We start from the raw sequence: 16,006 nt of genomic DNA, 5'->3' as shown, positions 1-16,006 counted from the left end.
GACGCGCCCAAAAAAAATTCAGGGGAGGAACACCGAAGCAGAAGTGTACTCTTCTATTGTGTTCTTGGTTTTTTTCGCAAGGGTTTTCCACATCAAAATATGTGTCTTGTTTTATCATCTTATCTTTGTTTATCTAGCAAGATCTGACCGAGGAAATGTCATTTAAGGTCAATTTCCACTTGTTACCATCATAGTCACTAGAACAACGGCCGAACGACGTGCCTCCATGCAACGCCAAAGAACGTAAAATTTGTATCGATCACGGCGATCCCGACCAATATGCTCGACCACATCGAGAAATTTGTTAGCACAGAGGCTAGCTATAAACCACACTCAAGAGCTAGCTCCTGCACTAACACTTTGTGTTCTCCGTCCAAATTACTCACCTCGTGTCCTGACTTTATATACGTACAAGACATGGCGTTAGAGTCGCAATGCACTTAACTAACCCCTCCACTCCAGGGCGCCTAGACGATGGAGCAACCGGCGTACTACCTTCGCTTCTTCTTAGCTCTCCTCCTCCCTCTCCTGCTCCTCAAACTACTCAGGAAGCGTGGCGGTGGCGATGGTGCCGTTCGTCTGCCACCCGGCCCCTGGCGGCTTCCGATCATCGGCAGCCTGCACCACCTCGCCGGCAGCCCACTCGTGCACCGCGTCATGGCCGACCTCGCGCGCCGGCATGACGCGCCGCTCATGTACCTCAAGCTCGGCGAGGTACCCGTGGTGGTGGCCACGGCCCCGGAGGCCGCCCGCGAGATCATGCGGACGCACGACGTGGTCTTCGCGACGCGCCCCTCGAGCCCCACCATCAAGATCATGAACGCCGACGGGGAAGGGCTCATATTCGCGCGTTACGGCGCCCTGTGGCGGCAGCTCCGCAAGATTTGCATCATGGAGCTGCTTAGCGCCCGCCGCGTGCAGTCATTCCGTGGCATCCGGGAGGACGAGGTCGGCCGACTCGTGGCCGCTGTCGCCGCGGCGCCGCCTGGGGAGCCCGTGAACCTGAGCGAACGGATCGCCGTGCTCATCACCGACTCGACGGTGCGCGCCCTGATCGGGGACAGGTTCAAGAGGAGGGAGGAGTTCTTGCAGACGCTCGAGGACGGGGTCAAGCTCGTGGCCGGGTTCAACCTTTGCGACCTGTTCCCATCGTCGTGGCTCGCGAGCTTTTTCAGCGGCACGGCGCGGCTGGCCCAGGAGAACCACCGCAAGAGCTTCGAGCTCATGGACTACGCGATCAAGCAGCACGAGGAGCACAGGGCTGCCTCGGCCGCCGCCTCGGAGAACGGCGACGTGGAGGAAGGTGAGGACCTAGTGGACACTCTCTTGAGGGTACGGAAGGAGGGTGGCCTGGAGGTGCCTCTTACCATGGGAATGGTCAAAGCAGTTATACTTGTAAGTACAGTTCTACATGCTCTCCTTGATTCTGTTTCAGAACACCTGTCATTTATGGTGTTATACATTGACCATAGAGTTCCTTAAAATTATGCTGTATTAGCCAAAACTATTTATATATTCTGAAAGTACACATCTGGTGATAGATTTAGTATTGTCAACAATAACCGGCAATTCATAAATTATGTAAATTGGTATTACTGCAGGATCTATTTGGTGCCGGAAGTGAAACATCAGCAACCACCCTCCAATGGGCCATGTCGGAGCTCATGAGGTACCCAAATGTGATGCGAAAAGCACAAGCCGAAGTTCGGGACAACCTCCAAGGAAAGCTTAAGATCACCGAGGATGACTTGGCTAATCTCAAGTACCTGAGGCTCGTCATCAAGGAGACAATGAGGCTTCATCCAGCTGCGCCATTGGTTCTCCCTAGGGAGGCCATGGAGCCTTGCAAAATCCTCGGCTACGACATACCCAAGGGCACCACGGTGTTGGTGAACGCCTGGGCAATCGCAAGGGACCCGAAGCACTGGGAAGACCCCGATGAGTTCAAGCCGGAGAGGTTTGAGTCTGGCACGATCGATTTTAAAGGCACCGACTTCGAGTACATACCCTTCGGTGCGGGGCGGAGGATGTGCCCTGGGATGACATTTGCGCAGGCCAGTATGGAGATCGTGCTCGCCGCGCTCCTTTACCACTTCAATTGGGAGCTCCCGGACGGGGTGAAGCCGGGTGAGCTGGACATGGAAGAGGAGATGGGCCTCACCGTCCGGCGGAAGAACGACCTGTACCTGCACGCCGTGGTCCATGTGCCATCGATTTGATTTGCACAACTACATTTGCATTGATATGTGATCACAAACTCCCATGTACTCTGTGTGCGTTTGTCACAATGTGGAGGCGTATGAACTATGAACAAGTAGTATTAATTACATCAAAGGAAATACCATTGCAAAGCTGAGTACGGAATTATACGTGTGCCAATGTGTGCTACTGCTACAGATAAATGGTTGCTCTTTTTGTGGGAGAGATGCTTTTTACTTGATCTGGGACACTCAGCTTTTTACCTCAGCCTATCAGTTTTTCTGAACTTTCCCTGGTGCACGGGATCTCTTTTCTGTTCTATTTGTCGTGCAAAGTGTTACAAGAGGGCGACTTTGCCCCTATAGGGTCGCTGGTCCTCATCTTAAAAGGTTATATTTGAGGAGGAGACTGATTTACGGGTTGTATCAAAGTGCCTCGCTAATCATGAATGTTGTACTCAGTACAGACAGTCGTGCCGGTTGCTGACCTGGCGGCTGGCGCTGCTACCTGAACCTGATCAGGTGGTATGGCACCTTGAAAACTCCGGTAAGTTCACGGTCAAATTCATGTATGGAAAGCTGTCGCAGGGGGCGACGGTTGCATATTTCAAATATTTTTGGGGTGCAGCTGTCCCGCTTAAGATAAAGATTTTCTCTTGGCAGTTGGTACTTGATAAACTCCCTTCCAGTATGCAGATAGCTACACGCAATGGTCCTTTGAATGGCTCATGCGCTCTCTGTGGCGCCTCGGAAGATGCTACACATATTTTCTTCTCCTGCTCCCTTGCCGATTTTGCCTGGAGTGTCTTGCGCCAATTGTTGGGATGCAATTGGTGTCCAGCAAATTTTGTCCAATTCCACCATATCTTGTTGAGTTTGGCGGGATATCCGCGTAGACTGTCTTGGATGCTGTTTCTAGCCCAATCCTGGGCACTTTGGCAAATTCGAAATAAACTAACGATTGAGAAGAAAGAACCTAACCACCGGAAAACCCTTAGTTGAACCGCCGGGCATTTGAGCCGGCCGCATCCAAGGCTGTAATTAACTCAGGATTCGTGCAACAACATGGACCACTAAGCCATTTATTCACACTAGTGGAATGCCCGTGCTTCGCCACGGCTCCCTACCTTATGCCAGTCACAATATTACATGGATCTCTACTTTATGTAGTTTCACAAATATTACAAGTGTAAATGATGCGCAAAAACATTTAAGTACATAAAAATAACCACATAATATTTAAAATATCATAAGATCATATCACATAATTTAGTGTAATAATTATAAAAGGCAACGAGACCGACATATTATTTCTTATATTATTTATTAAATCCATGCTCTCTTGATCGTGAATAACATATGCTCGCACAACATCGTGTATGTTATTTTCAATGTCATTAGCAAGGTACTTGAGTATGTGTATCAAAAATCTCTTTGTCAACTCGTAGCCATCCTGCACAATCAATCTATCGAGTTAGCATGAAGTTTTATTTTCATAAAAATATAAGAATGTGAACATAAAGTACTCCCGGTGCAAACTGGATGAACAAATCATTTATCGCATGAAAGCATAAAAGAAAATACTAAGTAACCAAACAATTTTTTGCAAATAAATGGAAAATATTATTATCTCTTGGTCATTAGGATGATAATACTTTTTTTGTAATGATAACCACAGAAAACCACATGTCAGTGCTTGTTGGTATTGGAGTACTGAGAAAAGTCGGACAATCCTGCTTTCTCCCGACAAACTTTTCCCGATTTCACATTCTCCCGACACCACCGCATGGGTTACTCCTGCCGCCTGTGGCCACACACGCCGCCAAGGTCACTCGCTGTTTGGCGCCCGTCCACGGCTAGCTCTCTCACGTCCATCCCATCCTCCGGCGCCAAGCCACTCACCGTCGGCCTCCACACCCCCCGCCGCACGGTTTCGGCTGCCTGCCTCCCTGCCATTCGGCGGACGGTTCAGGCTGCCGACCTCCCCGCCCTCCGGAGCTAAACCACTCCTCCATCAGCCGCACGGTTGTTACTCCACCGTTGAAGAGTTGCCCGTGCTTTCCTTTGGTTCCCACGCGGGCCCACTATTACTATTTTTGGAAATATTCCTTTACCACAAATGGATAGTTTCGGTGACCTGACTATAAGCAAAAACAAGGTCGACCTCGATGTAGTTCTGTCCAGGATAGAATGGGAAATTAATATGGCATGAACCAGAATCATTCAATAGATCAGTTTGAACCGTAAAATTGGTTTATAATACACAAACTTTACCGTTCATTTTTCTCCGCTCTTTCCCATTCTCATGGCACAACAAAAAAATTCATATGATGGAAATTTATTTCTGACATTGCCATATTTTTTATATGATACGAAATTAATTTCTGATATTACCCATAAAAAATGGTACAGAATTCCAACACGATTTACACATATGGAGATTAAACAAAAGTTTTATTCAGAACAAACCATCCATTGACATTTGGATCTGAAGCATTTGTTCTTGAGATTCCCTTCAACAAAAAAAATCTGTTTGAACAAGAACGATTGGCTCAATAAATATAATGGAGTATATGAACAAGAATTTTCTGCAACATGAAGTAGATAAATAAGATGCATGGACCAACGTGAGCCCTCTCCACGTCAGAAATTTACATCAGGCTACAATCATGTTCCACGGTCACAGGTTATCATGAATATATCACAGATTCTGCATATATTAACAAACAAGCAAAACAGATTTTGGGGGATCCAGGATCCATGAATACATCGGTGATAAAAACAGGAAAATACAGAATCCAACAGCAATTATAGAACAAATAAACAGATCGGAGACTTCAGGGGAGAGAAAAAAAATATCGGATCTGCAATCTCAATAAATCAAACATCTCAGACTAATTACTTACATAAGCTAAGCAAGATCACCACATAATCTGAACGGTGAAGTATCCAAAGACATGACAGAAGTCAACAAAGCAGTAATAGGATCACCACTTCGTATGTCAAAAAAACCTGAACGCGGTGCCGTTGGATGGAGGCGTGGCCCGCTGGTTGCCGGCCTGAGGCGCTGGGAAACAAAAAGTTTTACAGCAGTCAGGAAAGCAGCATCTAACACTCCTGTACGTGCTAGCAAGCAGCATCAATAGCAATTAGCAGCCGCGGCATACACAAGAAAGCACACGCGCTCATTCTAAGATAAAATAAGACGAAGCGGAAACACACCTTTGCAATTGGCAGGCAAACACGCGCGCTAGCAGTCAGCGGCAGCAGCAGTAAACACACAAGCCAAATCTATGTCTCCAGCTATTCTCATCTCTTTTCTCAATTTCTCTTGCGCACGGCAAATGAGGCGTACGCGGTAGACCACACGCCATGGTCGCTGCTTAACCCTCGATCTACTCCCTCCCTCCTCCATCCAAAGAGCCGAAAAAATTCAGTCGCCCCGTTCATCCAAAGAGCTACCGGCGGCCGCGACGTGCACGCACCATGGGAAAGCCGACTCGCACTTCTACACCTTCCAGATTTGCGCCTGGCAGTCCCACCCATCGGTGCGGCGATGCCACGCCACCAGAGTCGGAAACGATGGGTTGCCATGATGATATGCGTGTGGTAAATTGAGTCAAACTGTGATAACTCCATCAAGGTAGTTGTTCCTATTAGCAAGATAAGATAAGATAAGATAAGATGGTTAGCTATTTTTGAGGAGTGCGGACCGGGTGGTTTAAGGGAGGAAATATGAATTGAGGACGTGGGGGGTATTATTGTCCATCCTGAAAATGTGACACCAGGCATTCACCAGTTTGCTCTTAATAGTAGAGATAAGTCAGGTATAATCCTAGTATACGCGCCGATGTACAGCACACCTAGCTGGTCCATGGCCGACACCACCTGCAGCCAAACTGTTCGTACAGCAGGACGAACCCGACCGTTCGACCATGGAGAAGCGAATCCGCACTGTATAACGGGCGGCAACGTTCATTTTTACCGGCGATCACTATTTAAGGAGAGGTGGAGTAGGAAGAAGACCACCCGCAGCCGCCCATTGCTTTAGAGATTCAAAATCATCGTAGGCCGGCTTCAAATCCAGATAGTTTAGCTAGTTAGCCGTCCACTGATGTACACGCCGACGCCCCGCTGGATGAATCCCTTGGAGGCCCATCCACCGTCACCGGGGATCGAGGTACATCAGATTGGGCATCTGGTTCGTCGGATGGGCTCTTTTAATAGAGATAGCAGTTCCTGGGGATGGCGGAGGAGCAAAGCGAGTCGTCGGATGGGCTCTCGCCGGCGGCCGGCGGAATGGTAGAGCGAGCCGGAGGTGGGCGGCCGTCAGCACCGGATGGGGCGGAGGGCCAGCTGAGGCGGAGCGAGCTGAGGGAGGTGAGGGCGAAGGCGGAGGCGAAGGCGGGCGGCTCGTCTCCCACAGCGGCGGCGGCGGTGCTCTGCCCGGGATGAGCCGCCCGTGCTTGTTCTTTTTCCCGCGGTGCTGCTTTGCCTTGCGTGCGCGTGAGGATGAAGGGAGGTAGGCATTGACTGTTTTCTGACCCAACCTTTTCGCTGCTGTCCGTTGGATGGCGATTGAACGACAGATAGGCTGCCTCAAGGCGCTCCGTGCCTTGGTTTTAGCGAGGCACCGGATCTCTCTGGAATTCCTGGTCCGGTGTGTGGTTGGGGACGAAGAAGTACTTGCTTGTGGACACGGGAACGGCGCAGGCTGGATTTAATAGTTAGCGGGCCAGGCCAAAATGTGAAACACCAAATTTTTACCAGCCGACAGGTGCAGGTGGTACGGTCCGATCCAGTACCAGCAACCAGACATTTCGTCATCAATCCTCGTACAGGCCCACATGCACTAGGCGTAGACAGTGTGTATTCACTGAAGATTTAAGGCAGAAAAGCGCTATCAGCTACATTCCGTCTCCAAGTCACGATGCCCCATGTGTGGTGAGATATCCAAGCTCAAATGCCCGGCGGTTCATTCTATTCGCTCTCCTAACCACCCCCCTAATGTTATCTACAAAACTATGTTGTTCTTGCAGCTGTGGAGTATCAAGTTCAAGACTAGGAACCATGAAGGCTTGTGTTGGATGATGAACGAGCTCAGGGAACTATCTGCAGACAAGATCTTGAGGACTCCGGACTCTCAATTTGCTTCGTGTGTTCTGCTTCGCACCTTCTACCCCCGGCGGCTTGTTGGGTTGAGCCGTATTACGTTTTTTTAGTAACTTGTGGTGTTAGTTTCTAAGTACTTGATGTAAATCTGTAACTCGTTGGCTAAACTGTATGCCGCAGCAGTTGGCTAAACTGTATACCGCAGCAGTTTATACAGTTACAGTTTATACTGTTATGTGAACTTCACAAGACTTTCTTAATTTAAAGTGAGGCAGTATTGCCTTTTATCTAAAAAGGACAGTCGGACTGTTTCACTTGTCTTCACCGGCTGGATACAGAAAAAGTACGCTGGATAGCTCACTACAGACAGTCAGACTGTTTCACCTGTCTTCACCAGCTGGGTACAGAATGCGCTATAAGGGCATCTTCAACCGCGCGACCCAAACCGCGCCCGCGCGTCCGTTTGGGTCGAGCCGGACAAAAACGCGGCCCAGCGCGCGGATCTATCCCTAAAACGGATGGCCGCGGCGTCCGGGACGACCCAAATCTGGGACGAGTTTGCGTGGCCGCGGACGCCGGATGCTGGTCGCTCGCGTCCTCCCCTTGTCCGCCCCTGGCCCGCCTGTCTGTCTCCCAAAACACAAACCCCTCGCACACATCTCCCGCCGCTCCGCCGCCAGCCAAGGACCGGCGATTTGGGAGAGGCGTCGACGCCGGCCACCGTCGCCGACACGCCGGCAAGCGGGGCGGAAGCATAGGTCGCGGCCCCGCGCTACTTTCGCCGCGTCGTAGCAGAGTCGGAGGACGCCGTCGCCGTCGCCGCTGTCCTCCCACTGTCGCGAGACCTCCCGCCGTTCGCAGCTGCGCCGTTGCCGCCGGAGGTGAGCTCTCGTGCACCGTGTTCGCAGACCGCAAGTCGGCCGAGACGGCCATAGCCTGCAGGTCCCTACGGACGCATTGGATGGCCTCCGCGTGCGAGGTGTTCGATGAAATGGGCATACTAAAATTTGTCCCTTTTCATCTGTAGATCATGGTGGACAGCGACGACGACTAATTCTTCAAGAACTTCATCGACACGTCGTCCGACGAGGACTCGGACGACGAATTTTTCACGAGATCTTTCGCCCCGATCATCCACGATCACATTGTCTCGCATGATCCCTGTGCACCGGGGTCCTTACCCAGGCGCGCTCGCCGCCTTGGACCGCAAAAAGAGAACGCGCCACGACCAGCTCTTCACCGATTACTTCCAACCCAAGGCATTGTACACGCCGGCCTTGTTTCGCCGTCGTTTTCGGATGTCCAGACCGTTGTTCTGCCGGATAATGGATGGCGTCAAGCTCTACGACGACTACTTCCACGCGAAAGTGGATGCAATTGGCAAGGTAGGCCTCTCTTCGTACCAGAAATGCACGGCAGCGATTAGGATGCTTGCATATGGTGTTGCCGGTGATTTCGTAGATGAGTACACGCGCATGAGTGAGTCTACCGGCTTGGAAGCGATGTACGAGGTTCTGCGGAAGCCGTGATCGGTTCGTTCGGAGAACAAGTACCTCCGGCAACCTAATGCAGAGGACACGGCTGCTCTGTTGTCAATCAACGCTTCCTGTGGGGTTTCTGGGATGCTTGACAAGATAGATCGCATGCACCGGGAGTGGAAGAACCGCCCCTTTGGTTGGCGGGGGCATACGATGGCCATTACGAGGGGTGCACAGTCATTCTTGAAGCTGTTGCTTCACAGGATACATGGATTTGGCACTCATTCTTCGGAATGGCTGGCTTGCACAATGACATCAATGTGCTTCAGCGCTCTCCGGTGTTTGATAGGCTAGCGTACGGTCAGTCCCCTGATGTGGATTTTGAGATCAATGGCCACCACTACACCAAGGGGTACTACCTTGCTGATGGTATCTATCCACCTTGGGCTACACTTGTGAAGACAATCCGAAAACCCAACTCAGAGCAGGAGGCAAGGTTTGCCAAAGAGCAGGAGGCCGCCCGGAAAGATGTCGAGCGGGCGTTTGGCATCCTCCAAGCTCGTTGGGCTATCGTCAGACACCCCGCGCAGCCTGGGATGTGCAAACTATGTGGGAGGTGATGACCGCATGTGTAATCATGCATAACATGATTGTTGAGGTAGAGCGGGATGATTCACTCTATGATAATGACTGGGAGGGCCAGGGAGAGTTGGTTACTCCTCAACGTGGCCCGGCATCATTCCAGGAAGTTCTTCATGTACACCATGAAATTCGAGATCTAGCTGTACACAACCAGCTGCAGGCAGATTTGATCGAGCACGTCTGGCAGCATGTAGGCAACAATGCTGCAAACAACGATGATGAAGGAAATCCGGAAGCCTAGATCATTTGTATCGTTTTTTTTTTTTTTTTAATAATACTTTATCCTTCATTACGTGGACAATGTAATGTGTAATAAATTTTGAGCATTTGAACTATTTTATATATTTTCTACAATTTATTTTGTGTTTTTATAGTGGATTTACAAGAAAAAGTACTGTACGGGGCCGCGACCCAAACCTGCCGCGTTGGGCGCAGGGCGCGACCCAAACGGACGCGCGGACGCGGGGCTCCGTCCGCGCGTCCGCTCGGCCACCCAAACGGCCCAAAACGGACGGCCCAGCGCGTCCGTTTGGGTCAGCCGGTTGGAGATGCCCTAAAAGGGCGTGTTCCAAGGCTGAGTGACTGAACTGTTTCCCTCCTTTGCCAGGCAAAGCATTATTGCGACCATTTGGCCACTTTTGAAATATTAAATTTGAATTCCACCAGAATTCAAAGTTGTGATGAATTTCATTCACTTCATTTGGGATTCGCACACCTTTTCTGACTTTAGAAATTTCTGTAAACAAAAGTAGTTCACCTACACCGGATGAAACAGGAACACAACTGAAGCCAGCTTCCATACCTAGCAGGCCAGGCACTCAACGAATCCAAACTTATCACTGTTCAAAGTCTTTGGATACAAATATCTTTCGAAAGAACGACGACAATCACATCTTTCCAAGAATGTCATAGGAAAAGAAATATATATCTTTTTCATTGATCATTTATATTACATCTGATAATAATCCATTATCCAACTTCACATCACACACAAAACCTCTGTTACAAAGTGTACATTACGCAATAGGTACCGTAGCACCTTCCTCCTCAACATACTATTTCTTCTGAACTTTCCTGGAGCATGGGACTACTTATTTTAATGTCAATGTTCTGCTGTTGCGGTTCTTAATGACAATGCAGTGTATATGCACCAGTAGTTGCAACCCTCTCGCCATCAGATAATTGGGCATAATTCTAGTATGAGAGTGATTCCTCAAGCTGTATTAGCAGACATCAGGGTGGAAACGCCCAGGAATCGAACTATTCTGCTGAGCCTGCTGTAGATGCACTCTGAGAGCGTAATTATTGATCTGCAATGTCACAGGGTTCCCAAGAGATAAATAGATAAGAGTTTTTACTTGCTCCTGGTACTCCAAAATAGAGAAGAGTCAAAGAAGCAAGGCCCTGGAGTATATACCTCGAGAGTTTTAACTTGCTCCTGATACTGCAAAACAAGTTGCTTCAGGTTATGAACCTCCTGTGTCTTATCATCGTACTCTTTTTGGCGCTCGTGTTGGATTGCAACTCCCCGCTTCAGAACAGCATTCTCTCGCAGAACTATAGCTAGCTGCTCCTTCAGCATCGCATTTTCCTATGGGCAAGCAAAAACATAACTATTTAGCTTGCCAATGGAGAATTGTAAGACCTAGCGGTAAATTGTGAAGTTCAGATCAATGTGTTCTAGTACCTTGTGCAAGTTCTGCACTGCCTCAGCTCCTGTTCGCTCCATTATGGACTTCTCGAGTACCTCCAAAGCTCTTGATGCACGATCCCGTGCATCATTTATGTCAGAGGCGCTTGTCATCTCTCTGACAAATAGCTCAACCCATTCAGAGCTATGGTGATTTGTCTGACAATTATCCGTCACGGGTGGATTCCCACTAATAACATTCAAATGGCCATTACTAACAACACCTGTCCAAGATTGTAAATTATACAGTTAGTAAAAAAACGCAGTTGTTGCGCAATTTCTTCATTTAGAATTTTGAGTAATAAAAGGGATATACGATTCATAAAGATATAGCAATATAGGTTGGCTGTCAACCTATAGACACTGTGGAAGTAATAAAAGCAAAACTAGTACTACAAAAGGTGCCATATAAGAATTTGTGGAGCTAGATATACGACTCTGATGTCAATCCACTGAAACTCTTCACAGTCTAATTTTTTTTGATAATTAGAAACAATTTACAGAGTGTTTTACACAAATTGTGATGTTGATTGACATCACCGCTTGTTTGTATATCTGACACTGCTAAAATACCAACTGAAAATGTAGTGGCATAGATTTTGTAGTATGTACAAACTATAAAATAAGGCAATGTAGTCTATTTCAAATAACCACATAGGTTGTATAATTGCTAACAACATGATAAGAATTTAAGCCTGACATCACTCACAATCACAGCTCAATCTGCTTGGTTCAATGGTCAGACTACCAGTTTCACCAGTTGATCCACAGTTCAAGTTTAGTTACTTAATTTTAAAATGACTTGGAACAATAAGTATAGGTGTTTGAGCCACCTAAATGTATTATGCTTGCTTTAGAACAGAAGGTCCAGGAGACTTGTGGCTAGTTCCTGTGCTGGGAAGGACTTAGTTATCCTGTTCAAATCAACAGCAGCGAAGCATTTAATATGGGTGCTTTCCCCAGTTCTTTATTTTTTTGCCCAAACAATCCAAAGTAATAAAAAAACAGACCGAACCAGGTGGTCGAATCTCCAACCCGGTTTTGGAAGGTGTGGAAAGAACACCACAATGTGCATGACGAACATAACAAAACAAAATTAAAATATGTCTTTTGCATGGGATATAAATAGAACAGGTGCATGCATAATATGATAATATAATAAGAAAATCGGGGAAAAGATACCGATTTGATAAGGCTGACTACCACTGTCGCAAAACATCAAGCAGAACAACAAAGCACATGGTTTCATCTTTCGAACAAGTTTTCATCAATAAACAAACCAGCTAAATGTGATGAATGTTGCTTGAATATTTAGCATGCAACTGTTTCTGATGTAAATTCAATCAGCAATACCTTCAGCTGATAACTTAAGTGCTGTTGACAGGCCATTCTCAGATTCACAAACAGCTGCTGACAAAATAGCCTCAGCTGACTCCAGGCGTAGGTCATTCAAACTCCTTATTGCAGAATCCAAATCATCTCCAGATGCTTCAAGGGCTCTTTCGAGCAACTGGAATCATTTTGAAGACAGTAATATCAATATCATTATCACTGCGACAAGAATTCACTATTTAACCACTAAAACGATAACCTGAATTGCAGATCACAAAAATAATCCAACCATGACCAGTCTAAACTTAAACCATAAATTCCAATACAAGATACCCAACTTAACATAGAACAAACAATAATAACCAGGAAAATGCATTTGCCACGATGGAAATATGACAGCAGGTGTAGATGAATAGAATTGATTGATAACAAAACCACATTTTATATAAAGGCTACATCAAAATTGAAAATTAATGAAAACTATTGTCAACTGTTGCCAGGCACAAATATGTACACACATCCCTTACAAAAGCTTGTCATGCTAAATAGGACAGGCAACCAATTACCAAACAGTTAACCTTTCCGTTACTTTATAGTTGGTATGAAGGTAAAAGATAAACATCTAAATTAGAGTGAGATAAATAAGTTATTCAATAAAATACAATAATAGAATGACAGTTTCCAGTGAACATCATCTACATGTAAACAATAACTGAAAGTCTATTTACCGGAATAATGCAGCAAAGATTGTATATCCACAGAAAATAATGACATTTAATATTGCCCTGAAGTGTAATGTAATAATACACAAAGGCAGGATATCCGAGGTACTGAGAAAATGCTCAGAACATCAGATTTCATGGTGGAAAGCCCTAGCAAGATGTAAACTAGACAAAGGTAGGCAAAATATTGTCACACAATGCAGCCTGAAATTGACATTTTCTAATTGACAATAGCGGCGACTATCCTTAGATTGCTTGATAGCTATCCAAACCAAGTTATATGACTCGCAGTTTGACGGATCCATGATCCAGGTCTGGAGTTTGACATTCACCACTTCAAAAAAAAGTAAGGCTCTTTAGGGTTGACCTCTTTGGGTCACTAATCGGAGATGTGGCTCAGGAAGCTAACATTTGCAATTCATCACGACTGCAGCAACAAACGTAGGTATCTAAGTGGAAAATTAACAGATGTAGAAGATTGACCGCTATACATAAACACGTTATAATTTGCGTTCTGGGCAGTTGTGACCCACCACTACCCTTCCCAGCCCTTACTCAACCCCGTTGCCATGAGACGCTGCCACCACCAATTCAAGTCCCACTCACCCTGCCACCGCAGCAGATCCTGACCAAGATGTGACTCTGACAGCAACAGGATTCATCGTGATGTGAAAGCGATGGCAACGATTGCACGACGTGACAGCAGATCTGACACGAGGCGACGCTCTCTCGGTTTGTTTTTACCTCTTACTAAGTTTTCTTCGCTCACTAGCAGTGGGCTCCTCATCCCAACCTTAGGGAATAAGACTGATCCAAGTGCCAACCAAATCGCTCGAACGAAATTGAAGCTATATTGGATTAAGTTGATCCAAACTATTATCCTTTTCGGCATGAGCAAATAAAGTTTGGCGATATCAAAGCTTCGCTTCCTGTCTGACAAATTACTCATCCAATCAAAACGGCATTTTTTTGCGGGACATCAAACTCCACTCGAGCAGCAATAGCCTAAACTCATAGATGCTTCAAACGCTTCTGTATCAAGTTTCAAAAGGCATGCCGCAACTTTACAATAAAAAGACCAGATTTCAGTATCCAAATACCCCACAGCATAGGGAAAATCTAAGATTACTGGGAAAAGGTGAAAATCACAAATCTACCAGGGCAAAGAGGCTTTTCACAACCAGGCACCAATCTCGCACTACAGTAGTGGAAAACCACAAATCTATGAGGGCACGCTTACCTCTATTTCATTCACAGTTCCAGGTAGGCAAAAACAGAATGCAACCAGAGAGCACAAAAATCACTGAAAAGAAGTCACCTTGGTGCGTCCAAACTCCAATTCCTACAAAACAAATCGCGCTCAACACTAGCAGCTGATTTCTCGTCAGAACCTTAGAAGATAAGATTGTGATCGAATTGCAGACCAGATAACTCCATCGGGATAGAGGTTTCAATATGGTTTTTAAAGTGCACACCATAACTATGATCCAAATTATTATCCTTTGGTTGATTCATGAACAAATAAAGCAAGGTAGTATTTCATCAAAGCTTTGCTCTGTTTCGGATAAATTCTCATCAGAAGAGCATTTGAGTAGCAAACCTAAACTCACAATGCTTGACACGCTTCTACTCAAGTTAAGCAAGGAACACAGTAACTTCACAACAAAAGGACCAGGTTTCAGCATCCAAACACCATAATTATATACTGGAGAACTAGAAGAAGAAAAAAATGCAAAATCGCAAATCTAAGGAAAAGAGGCTTTTCACATCCAAGTGCCCAAACACCAATCTCTCGCGACAACAATACTTAGATTCACCAACAAGTGGAGCATGGCTAGCCCTACTTCATTCACAGTTCCAGGGCACAACACGATTCAGTCATATATCACAAAATTCACAATTGATGAGTCACCCTAGTGCGTCCAATTGACAACTCCTAGAGGATAAATCGCGCTTTTACCATCTAAAATGAACAATCAGATCAGGGATACGGACCTGGGGATCCATGTGAGGGAAGAGGGAACAGAGGTGCTGGAAGAGCGCCTCCCGGCGGTGGGCCGCGGCGGCGTCGTCGAAGGCGCGGGTCGGGGAGCAGCGGGCCCGCTTGGAGGAGTGGTGGTGGGGAGGGGAAGAGGAAGAGGGAGAGGGAGAGGAAGGGATAAGCTCGTCGGCGAAGATGGAGGACCTCTTGCCGCACACTACGGCAGACATGGTGGCCCGCCCCGGCGCCTCGCGGCGCCGCCGATCCGTCCGCCGCCGCTCGCAGCCGTTCTACTCGCCCCCTCCGCGGGGGTCGCCCACCATCTGGCCCGTCGGGGTCCGGCCGGCGCCCCTCTCCTCCAGCGATCCACGGCGGAACGGGGCTCCGGCCTGGGCTGAGAGGCGTGCGCTGTTGGCTGGTTCTTGGTGGACACGGGCACACGGGGTTGCAAAATGGTTTGATTCGGTGGTTGTGGTTCGGTCTGGATGGTTTGGTTTGGTTAACCTGTCTCGGGTCTCGTGTCCCTTAGATTACTGTTGCTACCTCCTGCTAACATTTTTTTTTTGTTGAACTCAAAGTTTGTAAGTTTCATCAAGAATATAGAAAGTGATATGAACGTCTATGATATCAAACATGCATGTTATATATTATGAAAATATATTTCAAGATGATTTGGACAATATCAATTTGGTATTGTATGTGTTGATATTTTTATCAACATATGTTGTCAAACTTTACAAAGTTTAACTTTTAAAAATAAATACTCATATTAAGTGTTGCATACTCCGGAAAGTTTAACTTTAAAAAAAAATACTCCTATTAAGAGCATCTCTAGCAGAGACCGAAAAAAT

The 16,006-nt window shown here is 46.9% G+C and overlaps 2 protein-coding genes and 1 long non-coding RNA gene across 3 annotated transcripts; 2 read left to right on the top strand and 1 right to left on the bottom strand.

The window, feature by feature from the left end:
• The first annotated feature begins 474 nt into the window (after positions 1 to 474).
• Positions 475 to 2,369, top strand: LOC127309684 (desmethyl-deoxy-podophyllotoxin synthase-like). Its single transcript, XM_051340438.2, has 2 exons — positions 475 to 1,395; positions 1,602 to 2,369. The coding sequence occupies exons 1-2, from the start codon at positions 475 to 477 to the stop codon at positions 2,217 to 2,219; spliced, it is 1,539 nt and encodes a 512-aa protein (XP_051196398.1). The 3' UTR covers positions 2,220 to 2,369.
• Positions 2,370 to 6,238: 3,869 nt separating this feature from the next.
• LOC127308131 (uncharacterized) lies at positions 6,239 to 7,559 on the top strand. The gene is made up of 2 exons (XR_007856286.1): positions 6,239 to 7,142; positions 7,238 to 7,559. It is a non-coding gene; the product is annotated as an uncharacterized lncRNA (long non-coding RNA).
• Positions 7,560 to 10,341: 2,782 nt separating this feature from the next.
• On the bottom strand, positions 10,342 to 15,624 carry LOC127308130 (uncharacterized). The gene is made up of 5 exons (XM_051338904.2): positions 15,170 to 15,624; positions 12,474 to 12,630; positions 11,118 to 11,344; positions 10,848 to 11,021; positions 10,342 to 10,740 (listed from the first exon to the last, which is right to left on the bottom strand). The coding sequence occupies exons 1-5, from the start codon at positions 15,383 to 15,385 to the stop codon at positions 10,654 to 10,656; spliced, it is 861 nt and encodes a 286-aa protein (XP_051194864.1). The 5' UTR covers positions 15,386 to 15,624; the 3' UTR covers positions 10,342 to 10,653.
• Between the last annotated feature and the right edge of the window lie 382 nt (positions 15,625 to 16,006).

The sequence above is a fragment of the Lolium perenne genome, chromosome 6, assembly GCF_019359855.2.
Source record: "Lolium perenne isolate Kyuss_39 chromosome 6, Kyuss_2.0, whole genome shotgun sequence".
Classification (NCBI taxonomy): domain Eukaryota; kingdom Viridiplantae; phylum Streptophyta; class Magnoliopsida; order Poales; family Poaceae; genus Lolium; species Lolium perenne.
Note: the sequence above shows the minus strand (reverse complement) of the source record. Positions and strands in the feature narration are given on the sequence as shown.

Coding starts and splice junctions, on each gene's coding strand:
- LOC127309684 (XM_051340438.2), top strand. CDS start 475: ATGGAGCAACCGGCGTACTACCTTCGCTTCTTCTTAGCTCTCCTCCTC. Junction 1,396..1,601: donor TGGTCAAAGCAGTTATACTT/GTAAGTACAGTT, acceptor GTATTACTGCAG/GATCTATTTGGTGCCGGAAG.
- LOC127308130 (XM_051338904.2), bottom strand. CDS start 15,385: ATGTCTGCCGTAGTGTGCGGCAAGAGGTCCTCCATCTTCGCCGACGAG. Junction 12,631..15,169: donor TCCCTCACATGGATCCCCAG/GTCCGTATCCCT, acceptor AAATGATTCCAG/TTGCTCGAAAGAGCCCTTGA. Junction 10,741..10,847: donor AGCAAGTTAAAACTCTCGAG/GTATATACTCCA, acceptor GTGACATTGCAG/ATCAATAATTACGCTCTCAG.